Source organism: Acanthaster planci, linkage group LG06, assembly GCF_054643075.1.
Source record: "Acanthaster planci isolate LZ-2023a linkage group LG06, COTS_SCS, whole genome shotgun sequence".
Lineage (NCBI taxonomy): Eukaryota > Metazoa > Echinodermata > Asteroidea > Valvatida > Acanthasteridae > Acanthaster > Acanthaster planci.
In genome coordinates this window covers 15838002-15854697 of record NC_141782.1, presented here as the reverse complement: position 1 = coordinate 15854697, position 16696 = coordinate 15838002, and the positions used below count along the sequence as shown (strand labels likewise).

The window sequence follows — 16696 nt, the reverse complement described above, 5'->3', positions numbered from 1 at the left end:
GTAAAATTTAATTTTAACTTTAACTAACTTTAACCCAAGTTATATGAGAAATACCGGGTAGCTCCTCATCAAACAAAGTGTACAAAAGTACCATAAGAGCATCAATGCCACTGTAAACAATGCTCATTCATGTACATAATATTTCATCCTTCTTTCAGCTTGTCCACAAAAATTAGAAATCAAAAATCATCTCTGGCCTGACCTCCCCCCCCCCAAATAAAATTCCTGGATTCGCCCCTGCATGCTAAAGTGCTGCATTTCACAAAGCAGGATTTGGACTGCCTATGGTGTACACGTATACATCTCACAGTGGGTCAGCAGAATGGTGGTGAATGGATAGTCTGCTGGCTGAAACATGCAGCTCACCCGGAAAGAATTCTGATTTTTTGGGGGGGAGGGGGTTAGGTTGGAAAAAAAGGTACATGTACAAGTAAGTCTCTAAGACAAATGTTGCCTATTGTCTTAAAGCTCTGTGCTTATTTTGTCCGCAATTTACTTTCGTGGAAAACAAACAAGACGATGACTGAAGCAGGATTTCAATCAGGATCTCCAGATACCATCAGGCACATTTTGCTGAATATTGTCCCTGAGTACATGTTAGTGGATGGTGTCCCACGCATGGTGGACATTGTAGCATATTGGTACTTTATCCTGATCATTTTATTACTTGTTTATTGTGCCTCTACATAAATTACACGCACATTCATACTTCCAAACAGTTTAGGCTGGCTTGATTCTCTTTTTTGCGAAGCCAAGCAAACCTCAGCATCATCAATATTTCATTCAAATGACCCACATTATTATCTGTAAGTGACAGACCTACACACTTAGTGTACATGTACATGTACATTGACCATACATGCTTTTTATTAATTAACCCTTACCACTCTCAATCCTTCAAAATCCTCTGGGGTGTTTCTTGGAAGATTTTGGAGGATTGAGGCTGCATGGCAAAATTGCATTGCTGATTGTAAAAGAAGCATTGTCTCAAGGTTGTGGGTTAGACCTTGTGTTGTTAATGTTCAGCCATGCACATGCGTCTTTGAAAATTTGAAATACCGGCACATCATATGATATGAAACTATACGTAATTGAAATAACACTGAATTGAAGGATAAGCTTTTAAATGATTCAAGATTTGTGGGTGATTGGGCATTCATTAAGTGGGTACTTTTCCTATTTCAAAGAACAATTTTTTTCCAGGTTTTTGGACTGACCTAAAATGACGACATTGATTAATTTGACGGAATGAAGTCAACGTTTTCAATGTTGAGGGAAGTACGGGGTAAAAAAAATCATGATTACCACACCATGAACTTCCACAAGCCATAACACACACTGGAAACGAACATCGTTGCAGTAAAATTTCCATGATACCCCGGTAGACTGTTGCTGATTGGTTGGCTTAAGTTCCAGCTAAGAAAGCTACTGGTACCATATATCCTTTACAGGCGAGTACCCTAAACTTCATTCACTACAGAGTAGGTTTGCCACATGTAACAGTTCGACAGCAGTGCATACATATGGAGTACACTGTTACATGTGTTATTTTCGGCAAATCAGGTAAACACATCATCTCTCCCACAGTGTTAAATTTTCAGCCTCCTTTATCGAACCACCCAGGTAAGAGATGGCATTTTGGACAAACTTTCTTCCATAATATTCGGCATGCTTTTGACCACTGCTGCTCCCCTCTCTTTCTCATCATGTGCCGTTTTTATTTCCCTGCATGCAAAGTCTGGTGACCTAGCACTGTCTCCTCCCCTTTCAATATTTCCTCCCATTCTATCAGCAACCAAACCAACTAAACCCTTCAGTTCTAGTTTGGTTGGAACAATGATTCCCCACAGGCATTTCTAACCCAAACTGCAGAAACCAACTCAGAGACTGAAAAGTGACAAGTACTCTAGCCGTGGTAGTAAAACCATGCCATTCTTCAGGTGAACGTGAAAGTAACACAAATGTCACGTCCTGAAATATTTGCAGCCGCATGCACTGGAGTGGACAGGAGTTCAGCTTCAGCAAAATCGCAGAGTGAATATTTAGTCTGATGTCACAGTTTGTCTGTTATCGTTTTTGTGCCAAGTATGAACATTTTTCTTCAAAGGAAAGCAGTTTGATTGAAATATCACCCTGTAGTTTCTATAGGAAGGATTCATTTGATATGAACAGGTAGTTTTTTTAGGGTTGCAAACAGGACCTCTTTATACCAAAAGTTACACACTGTTTTCAGCTAATGGCAGTATTTAGGTTCAAATGATTTTATATATCTCCAAAACACAAGCTGCTATGGGAATGATTTCAACACCATTGGATTTTTAAAACTTCTCTTTCCAATGGTATAATTGTTAATCAATCTTTAAGAATCCTGAAATCTTTTGAACACCTAATATACAGTACATGTACAAGTACATTCATTGAATATAAACTATCAATGTTAAGAAGACTTGTATTTAAAATGATAATGGCTTTGAAATATTTATGTGAACACCGACAGGTTTTACTGTCACCTGACTGCATCAATTTCTCTTCCAACAATTATACATTAATCCACTTCAAAATACTTTAGACCTACGTACATTTTAGTATCATTAAGTTAGTTAACTTTTCACATATAACAGAAGCAGATCACAATTACTAGTATGACTGGTCCTAAACATGCTGTGAAAAGCACGCTCACTATTAAGTTGGGGATATTTTTCCATTTAATGGGGCCGGGCTAGCAAACTACGTGTAGGACAACTTATAGTTATTCCAACTCAAGCATGTCAAGTGAACAGGGTGAAGTTCAAGTAGGCCTAACGGGTGTGATGGTTGGGTTGCCAGGTCCCTAATTTCGCCACCTATTGTCAAGTCTGATTGGTTTTCACAGTAAGTTCCGAAATAAGGGACCTGGCGACTATACCGTACGGTCACGCAAGTAAGGCTGATCATTCCTACCGGCACATGTATGTTTATGCAAAGGATAAACTAAAAAGAGATGCCAGTACCGTGGGGTATGAAACATCGCATGATTTCCAACTCAAAAGTAAGGAAAGCTTAGAAAATTCAAGTCCCATGTACCCTCCGTCAAATCTACAATGTGTATGGTCAAATCACGAACCATTTACCCAGGGATGTGCAGCCGTGAGCAGCCCCTGTGCAAACACGTGCAACCTTGGTTCCATGCGTGTTACGGATTGTTATTACCCCCGCAGGCGCTCTCGACTTTTTCGAAAAAACTCGCGACCACATGACACACGTTGCAGCATGCAGCATGTACAGTGCAGCCGTGGTTATGCCGAGACGACGCGCCGAGGCGGTGCTTAAATCTATTCGTTTGGACAAATAAATCTTCTTCATTTATCGATTTCAAGGAAAAACAAAGTTTTAATGAGCCAAAATTCCCCAATTCTGTGGTACACTTTTCTCAGAATCTATAGGATGAAGACTTGAGCAACATATTTTTAGAAAGGGTGTACCCTGACTTAAAATATTATAAGAAAACAAAGTGGTAGACAGGAATATATGTTTTATTATTGGAGATAATCCAATTAGATTTCTGCTTTGATATTGTGCCGGCCGTAACGCGCATTGAACCAGCTACATGTATGAGCTTAAGTTGCACATCCCTGGGTGAACGGTCCGTCGCGTCATGTCCGTGGTCAAATCAAGTCCGTGCACACGCACTGTACACTATAAATGACCAATGACAGACTAACACTACCGGTGGGCCTGATGGTTTGTTTCCTTGCTCAATGGGGTGAACACTGCTAGTGGTGAACACACGTTTTACCTACCTGAAATTCCATCCTCCATGTACCTTTTCTCTCATGCTCGTCAAATTCTTCCTGAATGTTCAACATTGTCTTGCTTGTCCTGTCACAACTTATCAAAAAGAACGCCGATTTATATAGTCAACGCACGAGACCAACCAGAAGCAGACAGCATTTCATTCGATCCACGCGCTCCGATCAACAACGGTCGTATGCTCGTACCCGGCCCGTGTGAGTTCGTCCGAAGTGGTCGTCGTCAGCGCAGAGCGTGGCTGTACCTACAGTACGTACAAAACGTCTGCTAGAGCATCCACGGGGCCTGTTCGTCGTTTGGCGCTGGCATACACGAGCTGGTCACTTCACCAGAGTACCAAGGAAATGTCGGTTTGTTTTGAGGGCGCTGTATCTCCATTATGGAGATCATGCAATGAGCTAGCTAACCCAAGCTCGCACAGGACTCACTGCTTCACACTTTTCGTTCCATTAAATACACATTAAACATTAAATTCATTATTTATTTTACACAACACCTGAACAAATCTGTACATCACCTACATAATTCCTGACTAAATTCTCACGTAAATTAATCCCTGCATCACCTCTACAAGTTCCAAAATTCTGGGTGAAGACTATACATAGCTTGGTCGAATTTGAAAGTTCCACACTACATAAAATACCGCTAGCGCCCTGCGGGACTTCCATTTGAGAAGTGGAACTATCGTTCAAATGATCTAATTTTTGCAGTGCGGCTGTATCATGTGTTAGGGTGAATAATTCAATTTTTGTGATCAATTACAAACTAATTTACATGCAGATTACGGCATTTCTTCAGACGTAAACACGTCTCAGCAATGGCATGAATCCGTGCGGCAACCCCCCCCCCCAATTATTAGGCAAATGGAGCTTCGGTCTCCAAAATATACGTTGGCCGTCGGCATTCCCCCTGAAACATGGAATATAGCGTGTATCAATTTTCCGCATTTGGAGAATTTTACACGACACGAGGTGGGCGAACAAGTTCCAAGTCGGCAAATTGACACCCCCCCCGTAAGAAAATGCCGTCGTTACGCCTCTGCCGGACACCAACGTCCTGCTGAAATACACAATTGGTGATAACTGTTTACATAAGCGTTGATTTCAATGATAACCGTATCTGATAAACACGGAATTGAACGATAATGATTCTCTGATGTACTGAAGTGTAGTGAACGCTTAACCTTAAAAGAGCTGGGGCGATATTTAACCCCACCCCATTTTTTTCATATAGCTGCGGTGCGTTTTTTTCACGAGCCGCTGCTTTGTTAAAGTTGGGGCCTGTTTTCAGAATTTCTTTGTAGTCGTGTTGCTTCAAGTTAGTGAAAATCGATGGTACAGTTCTTCAGTAGCGCCCATTATCAGAGACGTGTTAGACAACGTGAAACGTATACTTTGCCACAGCCGCGCTCAAGCACGAAAGAGTCCACGTTTGTACTGATAAGAGTGTTTTTTGGGAATTCCGAGTTAAAAAAAAAATTGGAACAGAGGAAAGTCAAGTTCTCAGGGGTGGGTCCGCCGCCTGGCTGTAAGATGGTCCAAATAAATAAAATAACCCCGCTCTTTCAGGGTTAATACCGCGTAAAAGTAGAGCTTCTGCTTTAGAATTGCAACAATTTAATTTGTAAAGTTTGGATGATCATCAGAAAGCTGCGCTAAGGGTCTTCTTGATTTCCAACACCAACCGAGAACTCTAGAGGTTTGTTTGTCTAGTGAATGATTATTTCACTTGTAGTTTTGTTCACGATCGGAAGAACAATCTCTCCTTGTAGCGTAACTGCGGGTACCATGATAATAGTAGTCGGTGCATAGTGGTGGTGGTGGTGGGGGGCGGCATGGGCGAGATCACCATTATCATTCCGGCCGGAGTAGGAAACCAAGCCTTAAAATCCTGTTTCGGCTAAATTGATGGGAAACTCATCAGGTCTTAATTAGCAATGACATCCTCTAAACATTCTCTATTCAGCGATAGGAATTATAACTGAGTATACATTTGAGATACAATTATACATTTGAGATCGGAGAAATTGCCATATAATTTGGGGAAGTGTTTATTTTCGGACATTTCGCGGGCACCCGTGCATAGGGCATGCATGGACATCCTCCCGGGAAGCCTTTACCCCGCCCCACGGTCGCATCTGCGCTTAGACATGTGGCTGCTTACAAAGCTGGCCCTGAGCCCCAGATAATAGTTTTAAGAGGAAAGATTAAATGACCTACATCTTTAGCCCATGTAGGTCGGGAGAAAGGGAGGGAACTTGGCTGGTCTCAGTATAAAAAGACTTGTCTATATCATGTGGCATAGACTTCCAGAATACGTGCTGAACGCAAAGACAAAAAAAAAAAAAAAAAAAAAAGGAAACAGGAAAATGGAAATAGGGTATTGAAGGATTTAATCGTATAAACTAAACCCATCAACCCTAAAATAAGTCACTACGGGGTGTGGTGGGCGCGGGCCAATAAACGTTTGGCGAAGCGCGGGCGGAAGGCACGTTCCTGTCTGGATGCAGGCCGGTAAATAGGCTGAAAACTGCTTCCGCGGGCCAAATCACAATTTGTATGCGCTCAAATTCTCAATGAAATAGAGCATTTTGTGGCCCACGAACTTGAGGATTTGTAGTAAAGACAGGTTTAGGTGGACAAAGGGAAAACCAGCTTGCGTCTGAGCGAGATTTTGAAGAAATTGGTGCCCGAAAACGGTCTACTTTTCGAGAAATGTAGGCATGGATATTTCAAAATGGCGAGGGGCTTCAAGATTGCATTTTAGGGGTGACCTTTCGTGGAAATAAATATCTTCAGAAGTCATCGGTTAATGAATGGAAATTTGACAAGAAAATGAAAAATCATAAACTGGGCTTTAATTTGACGTGCGTCTCAAACTAAAGTATTTATCACTGTTGGCTATGGCAGTTAATACTATGGGTACAGTCCACGAATTCAAGCCCCATTGAAAACAGTGTAAAATCAGCACTGTTCAGGGTCAAATAACATACACGCCACCATCCCTGAGATATTTGAAACACAAATGAAATTCTTGTCTGGTCACTAATCTTTCAATTTGTTTTCATTTTTTTGTGGGTTGACCAATTACACTTTTAATTATTCCCACAAAACAAAATCATCCCCCAAAAGTGATTTTTCCGAAGTCTGATTGCGGCTTTCTGGCACTTACGACCATTTTTCAATCGTAGTTTTAGCCATTCTGCTCTCGTATGAAAGCTTAAAGACCCAGGGAGCTGATCCCGACAAGGATTTACACAATCTCGCCATTTTGGGAGCCAAACAATCTTTTGTTTCAAAAGATACTGCGGGGGCACTTTTAATGATAATGAGCTGGTCAGAATTCTCACTTGGAAGTCTGCACCCCCATAGACTGTACGCTCTTGCGCCCCCTATTGTCGGTCTATAGATATTTCTAATGAGTCTGTGGGAACAGGGCGAGGTGCAAGATGCGTCTGTACGGGCGCGTTTATTTTCAAGAAGTCTGAGGCGACAGCATGACAAAGACTCAACGGCTGCAATGGCACGACGCGACAGCTCACCGGCATGACGTAAACTTACGTCATGCCGGTTAACCTTACTTTCAACTTTGTTTCACGATTTTCAAAGGGTGTTTTATTGCCTTTTTGTGTTCACCCTACGAGTATATTTCCATACTCATGGGCACAACTGTGATGCTACCCCGGGAGCAACCCCAGGTTGACGACCATTGCTTCTGTGTGTGTATTTTGCTACGTGATGCACTATTTTAACGTTTTAGTCGCTCAATCTTTACATAGAAACAATCTGTACAGTAAGGTTAATGGTTTTGTTATCTCTTTAATATGAAATGGCCAAATGATTAATGTTGCCGTTTTTAGATCGTTAGTTGGTGGGTTCGAATCCCACCGGTAGTTTTTTATTTTCCCAACGCTTACGGTCGATCAGTAGCTACAAGAGACGCTAAATTCACCCCGTCAAATTCCGTCAGTACCTTACCCGAAAGGGTAACTTTCTGCTGGGACTATCCGCGAAGTCCTGGTGAGCGCCTTAGTACAGGTTCGAGACATGTGGCCGACTCGGTGGCCAGGGCTTAGGGGCTTGTCTCGTTTCCTCCCTCGCATGGTCGTTCGAATCCTTTTTATGGTTAAATGGATGGGCAGGGAGGAAGTGCGGTGGGCTGGGAACCCCGAGATCCCAGAAGAGTCCTATATGGAAGCCAGTAACTGCGATTCCTTTCAAATTTAGGAGTCGGTGCGCCTAAATGCCTGGTCAACATCGCATAACTTTTGGATTTTTCCCTCACCACATTTTTTTTCATTTCCCTGGACGCAGAATTCACCCACAAGGCAATTTTCTAGGTTTGAATACAGTAAGCTAAAGGATTCATGCTGATTTACTTCATTTATAATCTTAGTTTCCTACGTTTTCGACAAAAAAAGGGATCCTAATCGTGTTCGGGTTTCACTTCTTCTAAGTGATCTCAATAATGATAATTATAAAAGCAGTAGCGTATCTAGTAATTGTTTATGGTTCAGAAGTAACAGATCCAGGGGTGGTACAGTCGGGAGGAATAAAGTAATCACGTACATATAACGGACAGCATTGTTTTTAATAGTAGTGGCAGTCACCCAAATTGAGAAACCGCTCAGAAGTATCCTCTCTCATGCATGTGTAATTTTTTAATGAGGAATGTTTTATTTATTCTCTAATTCGACCCTCAAACGCAAATAAATTATTTTCGTTGCCGCCTCCCCTCATAATAAGCCCCACCCCTTTATTATGCCACCTGCAAAGAAGACAATGAATATACGACATATTTGGGGAGCACTGAACTTCGAGGAAGCGACTTAATACTAGCCCGTGACGAACTTCGATGGCCAGCAATGCAGGGAGACCGCTTCCGTCGGAACGTCGTAGTCTGCGCGTCTCCACGCATTTCCAATGGAGCGAAGACCTAGACCTAGCTCTAGGCAACAGATTCGGTTGCAGCCTTAGCCTCACCCCAACCGGTAAACCGTGTGCGGCGTCAGCACAGCGCCCTCTGTTGAACATTCTTATGAAGACTATGAAATTAACATGATAAAGGATGGAAGTACGCGGCACCCGGCAAGTAGTGGTAAATCACCCTCTATTTGGGATGTTGCAGCTGCAGAGAGGGAAATCATGAAAACGGCATAGACATGGTTTGTATAGTAACAATAACTAGGGGGGAATTTATTTAACATGACAAGGGAGAAGGATTGGATGTTTTACACACTGATGCCAAAACGCGGATTAGGTCGAGGGCTTCCCCAGCCCTACATACTGTACGTGTGAAGCAAGCCTAACGCGCGATCAGCAGCCGTCAAAGGACACGAACTGTACGTTAAAAAGAATAATATGACATGAAACCAGGCATGGTGGGATGGATATAGGCCCATGGTTATAGTAAGACTACCCTGCATGTATCAAGATGGCAGGCAAACGGGGCCGGGTTTCCAATCGGCATGCATTGAAACAAGTAATCATGTGGTATTGAATCATCTCAGTCATCAATAATTCGAACTAATAAACAGAGTTAGCCACCGTTTCTCCATAGGCTAGGCCCCTTGTGGCTAGACTAGCAATACAGGTAGCATTGACGTGTAAGCTTCATTTGCTAGAGAAAGTTACATTTGTTGACAATGTTTGAGAAGTCCCATGTTGATGCGTATACACTGCATCGTGTCCTCAGACTGAGGCTGGTTTGTGGTTGACATGCATAAAGTCAGATATTTCATCAAAGCAAAGTATGGCATCCGTGCAAGGAACAAATTGCCACTGTTGTAATGATACTGTAATTAGTTCAAGTGGGTCCGATGAAAGTTCACTGGCCTCTGATACCTCCTCAACACCCGACACAAGCTCGAGTGAGAGTGACTGCTCGAGTGCTCCTACCAGGCGGAAACGATGCAAGATGACTACACCTGCACAAGGACAGACTGCTGTCATTTGGGAAAACCGAGATTGCCTTCCCCGCCGTTTCGGCTTTTCGGGCAGTCCTGGCATCAAAGTTGCCAGTTTGGGCTACTTCAGCTCGCCGCTGGATGTCTTCCTCCAATTTTTCCCCGAGCACCTGTTTGACTACATTGCCGACCAAACTAACAAGTATGCTGATGACCATCAAAGTGTCAACTTGGACAGCCACAGGAAAGATTGGTTCAGCACCACCTCGGACGAGATCAAGGCACTGGTGTCACTGGTGATCTTGATGGGCATTATGCCTAAGCCTGACGTCCAAGCCTACTGGAGTAGAGAGCCACAATTGAGACTCCGTTCTTTGGCCAACACCATGTCCAGAGACAGGTTTCTCCAGTTACAGGCAAACATTGCGCTTCAACAATAACAATGATGATGATGGTACTGATCGGCTCTTCAAACTGCGTCCTGTTATTAAGACACTGACCAAGAACTTCAAGACAGTGTACATTCCATCACAAGATGTTACGACTTGCGAGTCACATTTGAAAATCCATGATCGTGAGAAAACGGAAGCAGCACAGCCCTGACAAGCGGGCACAATTCAGCATTAGAATCTTCAAGACGTGTCAGAGCACTGGGGATGCAGTTGGCTACACATGGAATATGAAGATCAGCACTGGCAAGGACCACGGTGCTGTAATGCCCAGAAGTGCCCGTGCCGTTCTTGACCTCAACAAGGATCTCCTGGACTGTGGATACAACATCTTCCTGGACAGTAAGTCCAGCAGCCCCCGCACTCTTTCTCCGGCTTCGGGACAGGCCAGACGAATGCCTGTGGAACTGTCCGGCTACACCAGAGACAGATGCCATCAGACTTGAAAAAAGGTCAAACTCAAACGGGGCGAATGTGCCTTTCGCTCCAGTGACTGCGGACTCCTTGCTCTCATCTGGAAGGATAGAAAGAAGTATAAAATGCTGTCGACAATACACTCAGCGGCCATGCAGGAGACCGGCAAAAGTGACAGGCATGGCAAGCTGATCCTGAAGCCCTCCTGCATCCTGGATCACAGCCGCATGCCCGGGGTGCCGTCGAGCTCTCTGACCAGCTGGCGTCGAGCCACCACAGCATGTGGAGATCGGTCAAGTGGTACAGGAGCTATTCTTCTACATGGTTGACCTGTGCCTGGTCAACTCCTTCTTGGTGTCCCGACTTCTTGGACGCGAAACCACCTACCTGGATTTCCGCATGGCTTTGGTCAAGGAGATACTGCACACGGTGACGTTGCCGGTGTACAACAAGCGCGGCCGCCCCGCATGCCCTGCCAGCTCCCAACAGACTGACTGGCTGGCATTTCCCCATCACCCTTCCACCGACAGAGAAGACACCGAATCCCTGCAGGAGATGTGTGGTGTGCAAGTCTGAGGGGCGAAGGCGGGAGACACGGTACGCATGGGACACATGCAACCGTCCCCTGTGTGTACACCCTTGCTTTAAGACGTACCACACTGACGTGATTATTGAAAAAAATTGTTTAATCACCCAGTAAGGTTAGAAGTTTCTCTAGTTTGATTACATTATAAGGCTGGGGTTGATTATCGACATGTGTCAACCACTGGTCAATGCTCCTGGGTTATTAGGGCTGATTCAATTCAAGTAATTCACTATTCAAATATTCGACTTCAATTTGATTGAATATCCGAATATCCGGTCGCACGGACCGGGCAGATTGTTGATGAACAAAAATCAGTTGCAATAACACAATTTGTACATCATGATAAATATAACAGCTTCTCACATCTAGGAGTATCTCCAGCCACGATTTTGCAAGATTTAAGAGACAAACAAAACTTCTTGCCCTATTGAAAATCTCTGTTCCTTTTAAATTGTTTAATGAGTAATTTACTTTTTATATTGTAAGATTTCTGACACTTTTCATTTGAATCTGCTTGAAACAAGCCTCCATAGTGCACTATTTCTCATTTTTTAAAACAAAAGAGAAGTTTCCTTTCCTTTTCATGAAAAATAATATTCGAATATTGATCGAATATTCGGTTATTCGGATATTTGGCACAGCCCTACTGGTTATGGGTACACCTGGGTACCAGAAAAAATCCACAAATTGTTGGTTAACTGTCATTGATCAAACAAGGCCTTACACTTATTACCAAGAATTCCTCACTGTACCAAGTACACTGTACATGTATGTTGAGAGTTATATTTGTGTAATGAAAATGTATTCGTTGGAAAATTTTTTTAAAATTACCTGTCATTGCTACATGTACCTTTAGAAATCCACTGTAAGCACACTGTACATGTAATATTTCATAACATCACTAAATGTACATCCATTAAAATAGAAAAGTAGAAAGACTAGTTATTTTCAGTAAAAATAAGCTTATTCATAGCAAGCAGTCGCTTCCATTTTGTACAACTTTCCATGACATCCACTTACTTTTGATAAACCTTTTCTGTCAGTTTAGTTTCAGTTCCACGACAAATAAGTCACTGTTCTTATAAGAGTGAAGTAATCCTTTTTTTTCCTGATTTGTGAAACACAGTGTGAAACCTCCATTTTTTGCAAATTTAATATTTGCGTTTACCAACACTTAAAATATTCATATATAGCTTTGAACTGTCAACCCTTGCTAATTTTGAACAGCGGAAAGGCACAGACCAGAACCGGGGGGGGCGGGGAGAGGGAGGTTATGACCGATTCATGCTGCTATTCAATGTTGATCTACGTGTATAGGTACATGTAAATGGCGTTCAATATGCAGACAGTCATGGCAGTGACGTCAACACTGCCAACGTTTGCATCCAGTGTGGACATCGACTTAATCCATGTAGCAGACTCAGATTTGTATGATATGACTTAGAAGAAACATTAAGGGGCTTTATATTGTGAAAAGGGAGGAATATTACCTCAAGGCACAAATGGACTTTTCCATTTGACAAGGCAAAGTGAGATGGAAAAGTGCAGATTTTACCTTGCTATAATATCTGACCACTCCACTGTTACTGGTACATGTAGCAACTCAGTACATGTATTTGTATGTGTACACGTTTACAATGTATAAGGTGTTGACATTTTTATTTGTACGTAATAGCTCTTGTTTTGCTACGGTACATAAAAGAGACTTTTTTTCTCTACCAGCAGTGAACAGACTATATGCAGCTATCAAAACACCCAATTGGAAATACATGTCCAGTACATTGCAGTTCTAGATGTATGCAGATACCAACAGTTTGTAAAATAACTCCTCTAACACTTTCAGGGCAAGTAGGCATTTTGAGGCAAACCTGTTACCAATCGAGGGTAAACTTCTTGTTAATCAAATTAAATTTTTGTTAATGAAATTTATGTGCTTGTCAACTCTTTGGACAAAGTGGTTATGTACATGTGCAAGTGGTGTACATGTATGTCGACTTGTATGCTTTCACTGTTCATTTGTCTAAAACTTGTTTTCTCTCTCCTGAAAAAAGTTCATTTTATGGTAATAATTGTTCCATTTTTGAATGAGGAGTCTGCACTTGTACTTCGAGCACACCCTGTTGAGTGTTCAGCACACTTTTTGATCTTTCTTTCACAAATGTAATGTACATAAATGTAGGTATACGTAGAATTGGAGGTGCTTTCTTGAAACATTAAATCTCTTATAAAGCTCACAAGTTAGTGCTGTAAACTCAGTAATTCAAACTAGAAATAAATTTTTTTTTACAGTGCAAAAGCTCCAAAATGTTGGCGTTGTAAATTGTGTGTACAGGTGTTCATATGCGTAAGCTATACTGCGTGCAATTGTGTATCACCCAAGTGTGTTCAGTGCTTAGCCCTCCTTTTGCTGTAACTGTCAAAAACAGTCACAGATTCCTTTCACTTCCCCTGTACAGTACATAGACATATCATGTGTCACTTGACTGAATTGAAGAATTAGAAGTCCCCCTTCAAAAATAAAATCACAATTTTTTAACTGACACATCAGGCTCAGGAGTTGCATTTCAGCATATGCTAAGTGACGGACAAACACAAACTGGTACATGTACAGCACACGTAATGCATTTTAGCCAAAGTCTACATACGTATCCAGTGTGAGGCCGAGTCAATTTGGATAATAGGTTATTCGAATATTTAACCTTCAAAACTAAATATCTAAACTAATCACATATTCAAATAATCCAGATTCCCACAAAAGCAGAAATAATGTACCGGTATGTAACACATGTTTGTGTGGTGGTCAGCCTTGTTGAGGTTTAGGACTGGGAGTCCAACTGATGTTTGGTCCTAACTAGTAATTTGTTCCCTCAGTCCCAGCAAGATTACACACCGCAAAAAGTATACAAGAATTTCAGGATGGAAGAGTAAGTTTTTGGCCCTGCTTGGTACATGTACATGTATAGTAAGTCATGTATCGGCTTCCTGTAATGTGCAAAAAAGGATATCCTTTTCTTTATAAAGATTTTTCTTCCCAAAATGTCTAAACTTACGGTGTACATTGTACACGCACATGATATATCTACATGTACCTTAAAAATACATGTACATGTACATTTAAGTTAAAAAAAGCATTTTGTAATCTTGTCCTAAGCCCAACTACTTGTACATGTACCTTAGCTTTGGCTGTGTATGCATGAGATAAAAGTAACGAGCCACATAAGTCATTGTAATAATCAGATCATTGATATTTTTTTGCAGGCTCTAAAATTGTGTACCTACAGTTTCAGGCTGCATGACTGTTGCCTAAGAAACATCCCGACCTGAATCAGTCTATCATTTATGTGGACCTCCTTGCCCGAGCACCATATGGCAAACTAATAAGCCATGAATATTAATCAGGAAGATGTCACTGGCCATGCGGGTGAAGCCAATAACAATGTTTCCTGTGTGGTTCAGTGGAGGAGGCCACAGGATGCGTCAGTTGTAGTGATCAGTCGGTGGGTAGTGCGTGTAGTAGTCAAGAGATTGATGCTGGTGAATGGCAGTTGCAGCGGGAGGTTACTGCGGACACAACATGCCCCAGCAGTTGCCGTGACGAAGGGAACACTGGGCAAGTGCAGTTGGGGGATTCATTACTATACAGCCAGAGGGATTGTGGACGTGTGGCCCAGGGAGAGTCTGGACTTGGCAGGACTAGCCAAGATTTGTTGAGGCAGAGGTCACCACTTATCTTGAAAGTGACCAAGGGCAGGTTGGAGGTGGTCATTTGCCTGGGCTTGTCAAAACTGACCCTGGCATAATAGCTGGTGTTTGCCCGGAGCCAGGACCAGATAACCAGACAGAAGGGGACACGCTCACCATGAGGAACTGCACCTGTGACGAGGGCGCGCTTTGCTACTGCCCATCTTCCTTCTTTGATAGCAGGAGTGACGCGCAAGACGTTAGGTGTCAGAGTCTGAAGAAGTCCTCAAGGAACATGACATCTTGGACTGGTCCAGTGAAAAACAAGGATTTAGAGAAGGACATGGATGCGAGGATTCTTGCCGAGCAGGAGATCACATCAGAGAAATTGAACGATGATGATGCAAAGGCTGCAGTAGAGGAAACGGAAGATGTAAAACAGTGCAAGAGTTTCATGGAGGACCTTGTAGATCGCATCTTCAATAACAGGTCAGTGATTTTTTTATTTCTTTGAGTGTCAACACACCCTCAACTTCAGTTCTTATTCTTCTCAGCGTGTTCTAATTCACTGAGGTTTCAGGCGTTGTGCTAGAAATTTGTATTTAATGATTTCATATTGGACATTTCAGGGCAAAAACTTAGTTTTTTCTCTTTTGCAATAATGAGTGCTATGCCCCCATTTGGAATTTCTGGGCCCAAAAAAAATGCCCCTGTTGGTCAGCGTTCAGTGATTAAAGTTACCTTTAAAATTGCTTTAAAAATCTACTCTTGTGCCCCACTTGTGACCTGCCATTCCAAAACCAGGCTGAAGAATGAAAAGACCTCTGTTATTTTGGAAATAATACTGATTGCCATCATGGAACATGCCCAAGAAAAGCTGTTATCTCACAACTTTTGTTACTCTCAACTGCTTTTTTACTCCTGTTATTTTTACTTTTAATCACCTTCAAGTTAGAAAATTAATATGTTTGGGACATTACCTGTAGGTCATTTGTAATTTCAACATGTACCCGGTATTGGTTTACTCGATCTCAAGAGGGTACATTTCTTGATTCTGCACAGTGGGAATAATTTTCCCAGATCACAGGAAATTTGCACGATATGGAAAGCAGAGATCTGTTATTTTCAACTTTGATTTCAGTTTGTACTGCAGATTTCCCTTGTGATACATGTGCACATGTGTGTGAGGCAACTCCTCAATGAGGATGTTGTATACAACATGTACGTGTAGCATAATGTTTTGAAATTTAGAGGTTTTGTAATGTTCAATTACATGCATGATGTGCGTGTTGGACTCCAAGTCCTCGTTACAAGTACATGTGCCGTATGGTGAATGTCATGTAGGCTAACAAAGGTTATTGGGTTGCAGTCAGTAATTCAATTTCCTCAGGGGAACATGAATAAAAGTGCAGAAATCATTACCTTGCCAGTGTCGACAATAACACAAATGCTTTATTAGCAAAGCGTCTTAGCAAGCTTGGAACTATAAGCTGAAATTAATGCCAAAATGTAATTTTGTGTGAAAGAAAAGTGAAACACATGATCTTTGGTCCACGTACTAATACATGTACCGGTACATGGAGATTCACTTTCTTTCCTTCATGATTCAAACTACTGTACAAAATGTTTGGCCCTGGTTCTGAAAAATCAGGATAGTGTCGGATTGTGAAATACAGCGTGATAATATGAAAGCATTGCCTACCCAGTACTTGCTCATTTGATATTTTGCAATGGTACATACCATGCACATGAACCGTGTGGGCCTGTTATACATGTAGTTTGCCTAAGATCTAACGGTATATGTTGTCAAATCTTTTGCTTTAGCTTGTTCTTTGTGAAATGTATACAAAGGGCACAAGTGAGAGGTGGCGT

General features: G+C 42.1%; 1 protein-coding gene across 3 annotated transcripts in view; it reads right to left on the bottom strand.

Moving 5' to 3' along the window:
- The window catches only part of LOC110983060 (tyrosine-protein phosphatase non-receptor type 1-like), a 34893-nt gene extending 30843 nt beyond the window's left edge, over positions 1–4050 (bottom strand). Inside the window, exon 1 of one of the 3 annotated variants that reach the window (XM_022241968.2) lies at positions 3780–4050. In XM_022241968.2, the coding sequence (XP_022097660.2) occupies positions 3780–3845 (66 nt within the window). In that variant the 5' untranslated portion in view covers positions 3846–4050. The remainder of the gene's footprint in view (positions 1–3779) is intronic. The other 2 variants (XM_022241969.2, XM_022241970.2) reach the window with 2 other exon arrangements.
- Positions 4051–16696: the final 12646 nt, after the last annotated feature.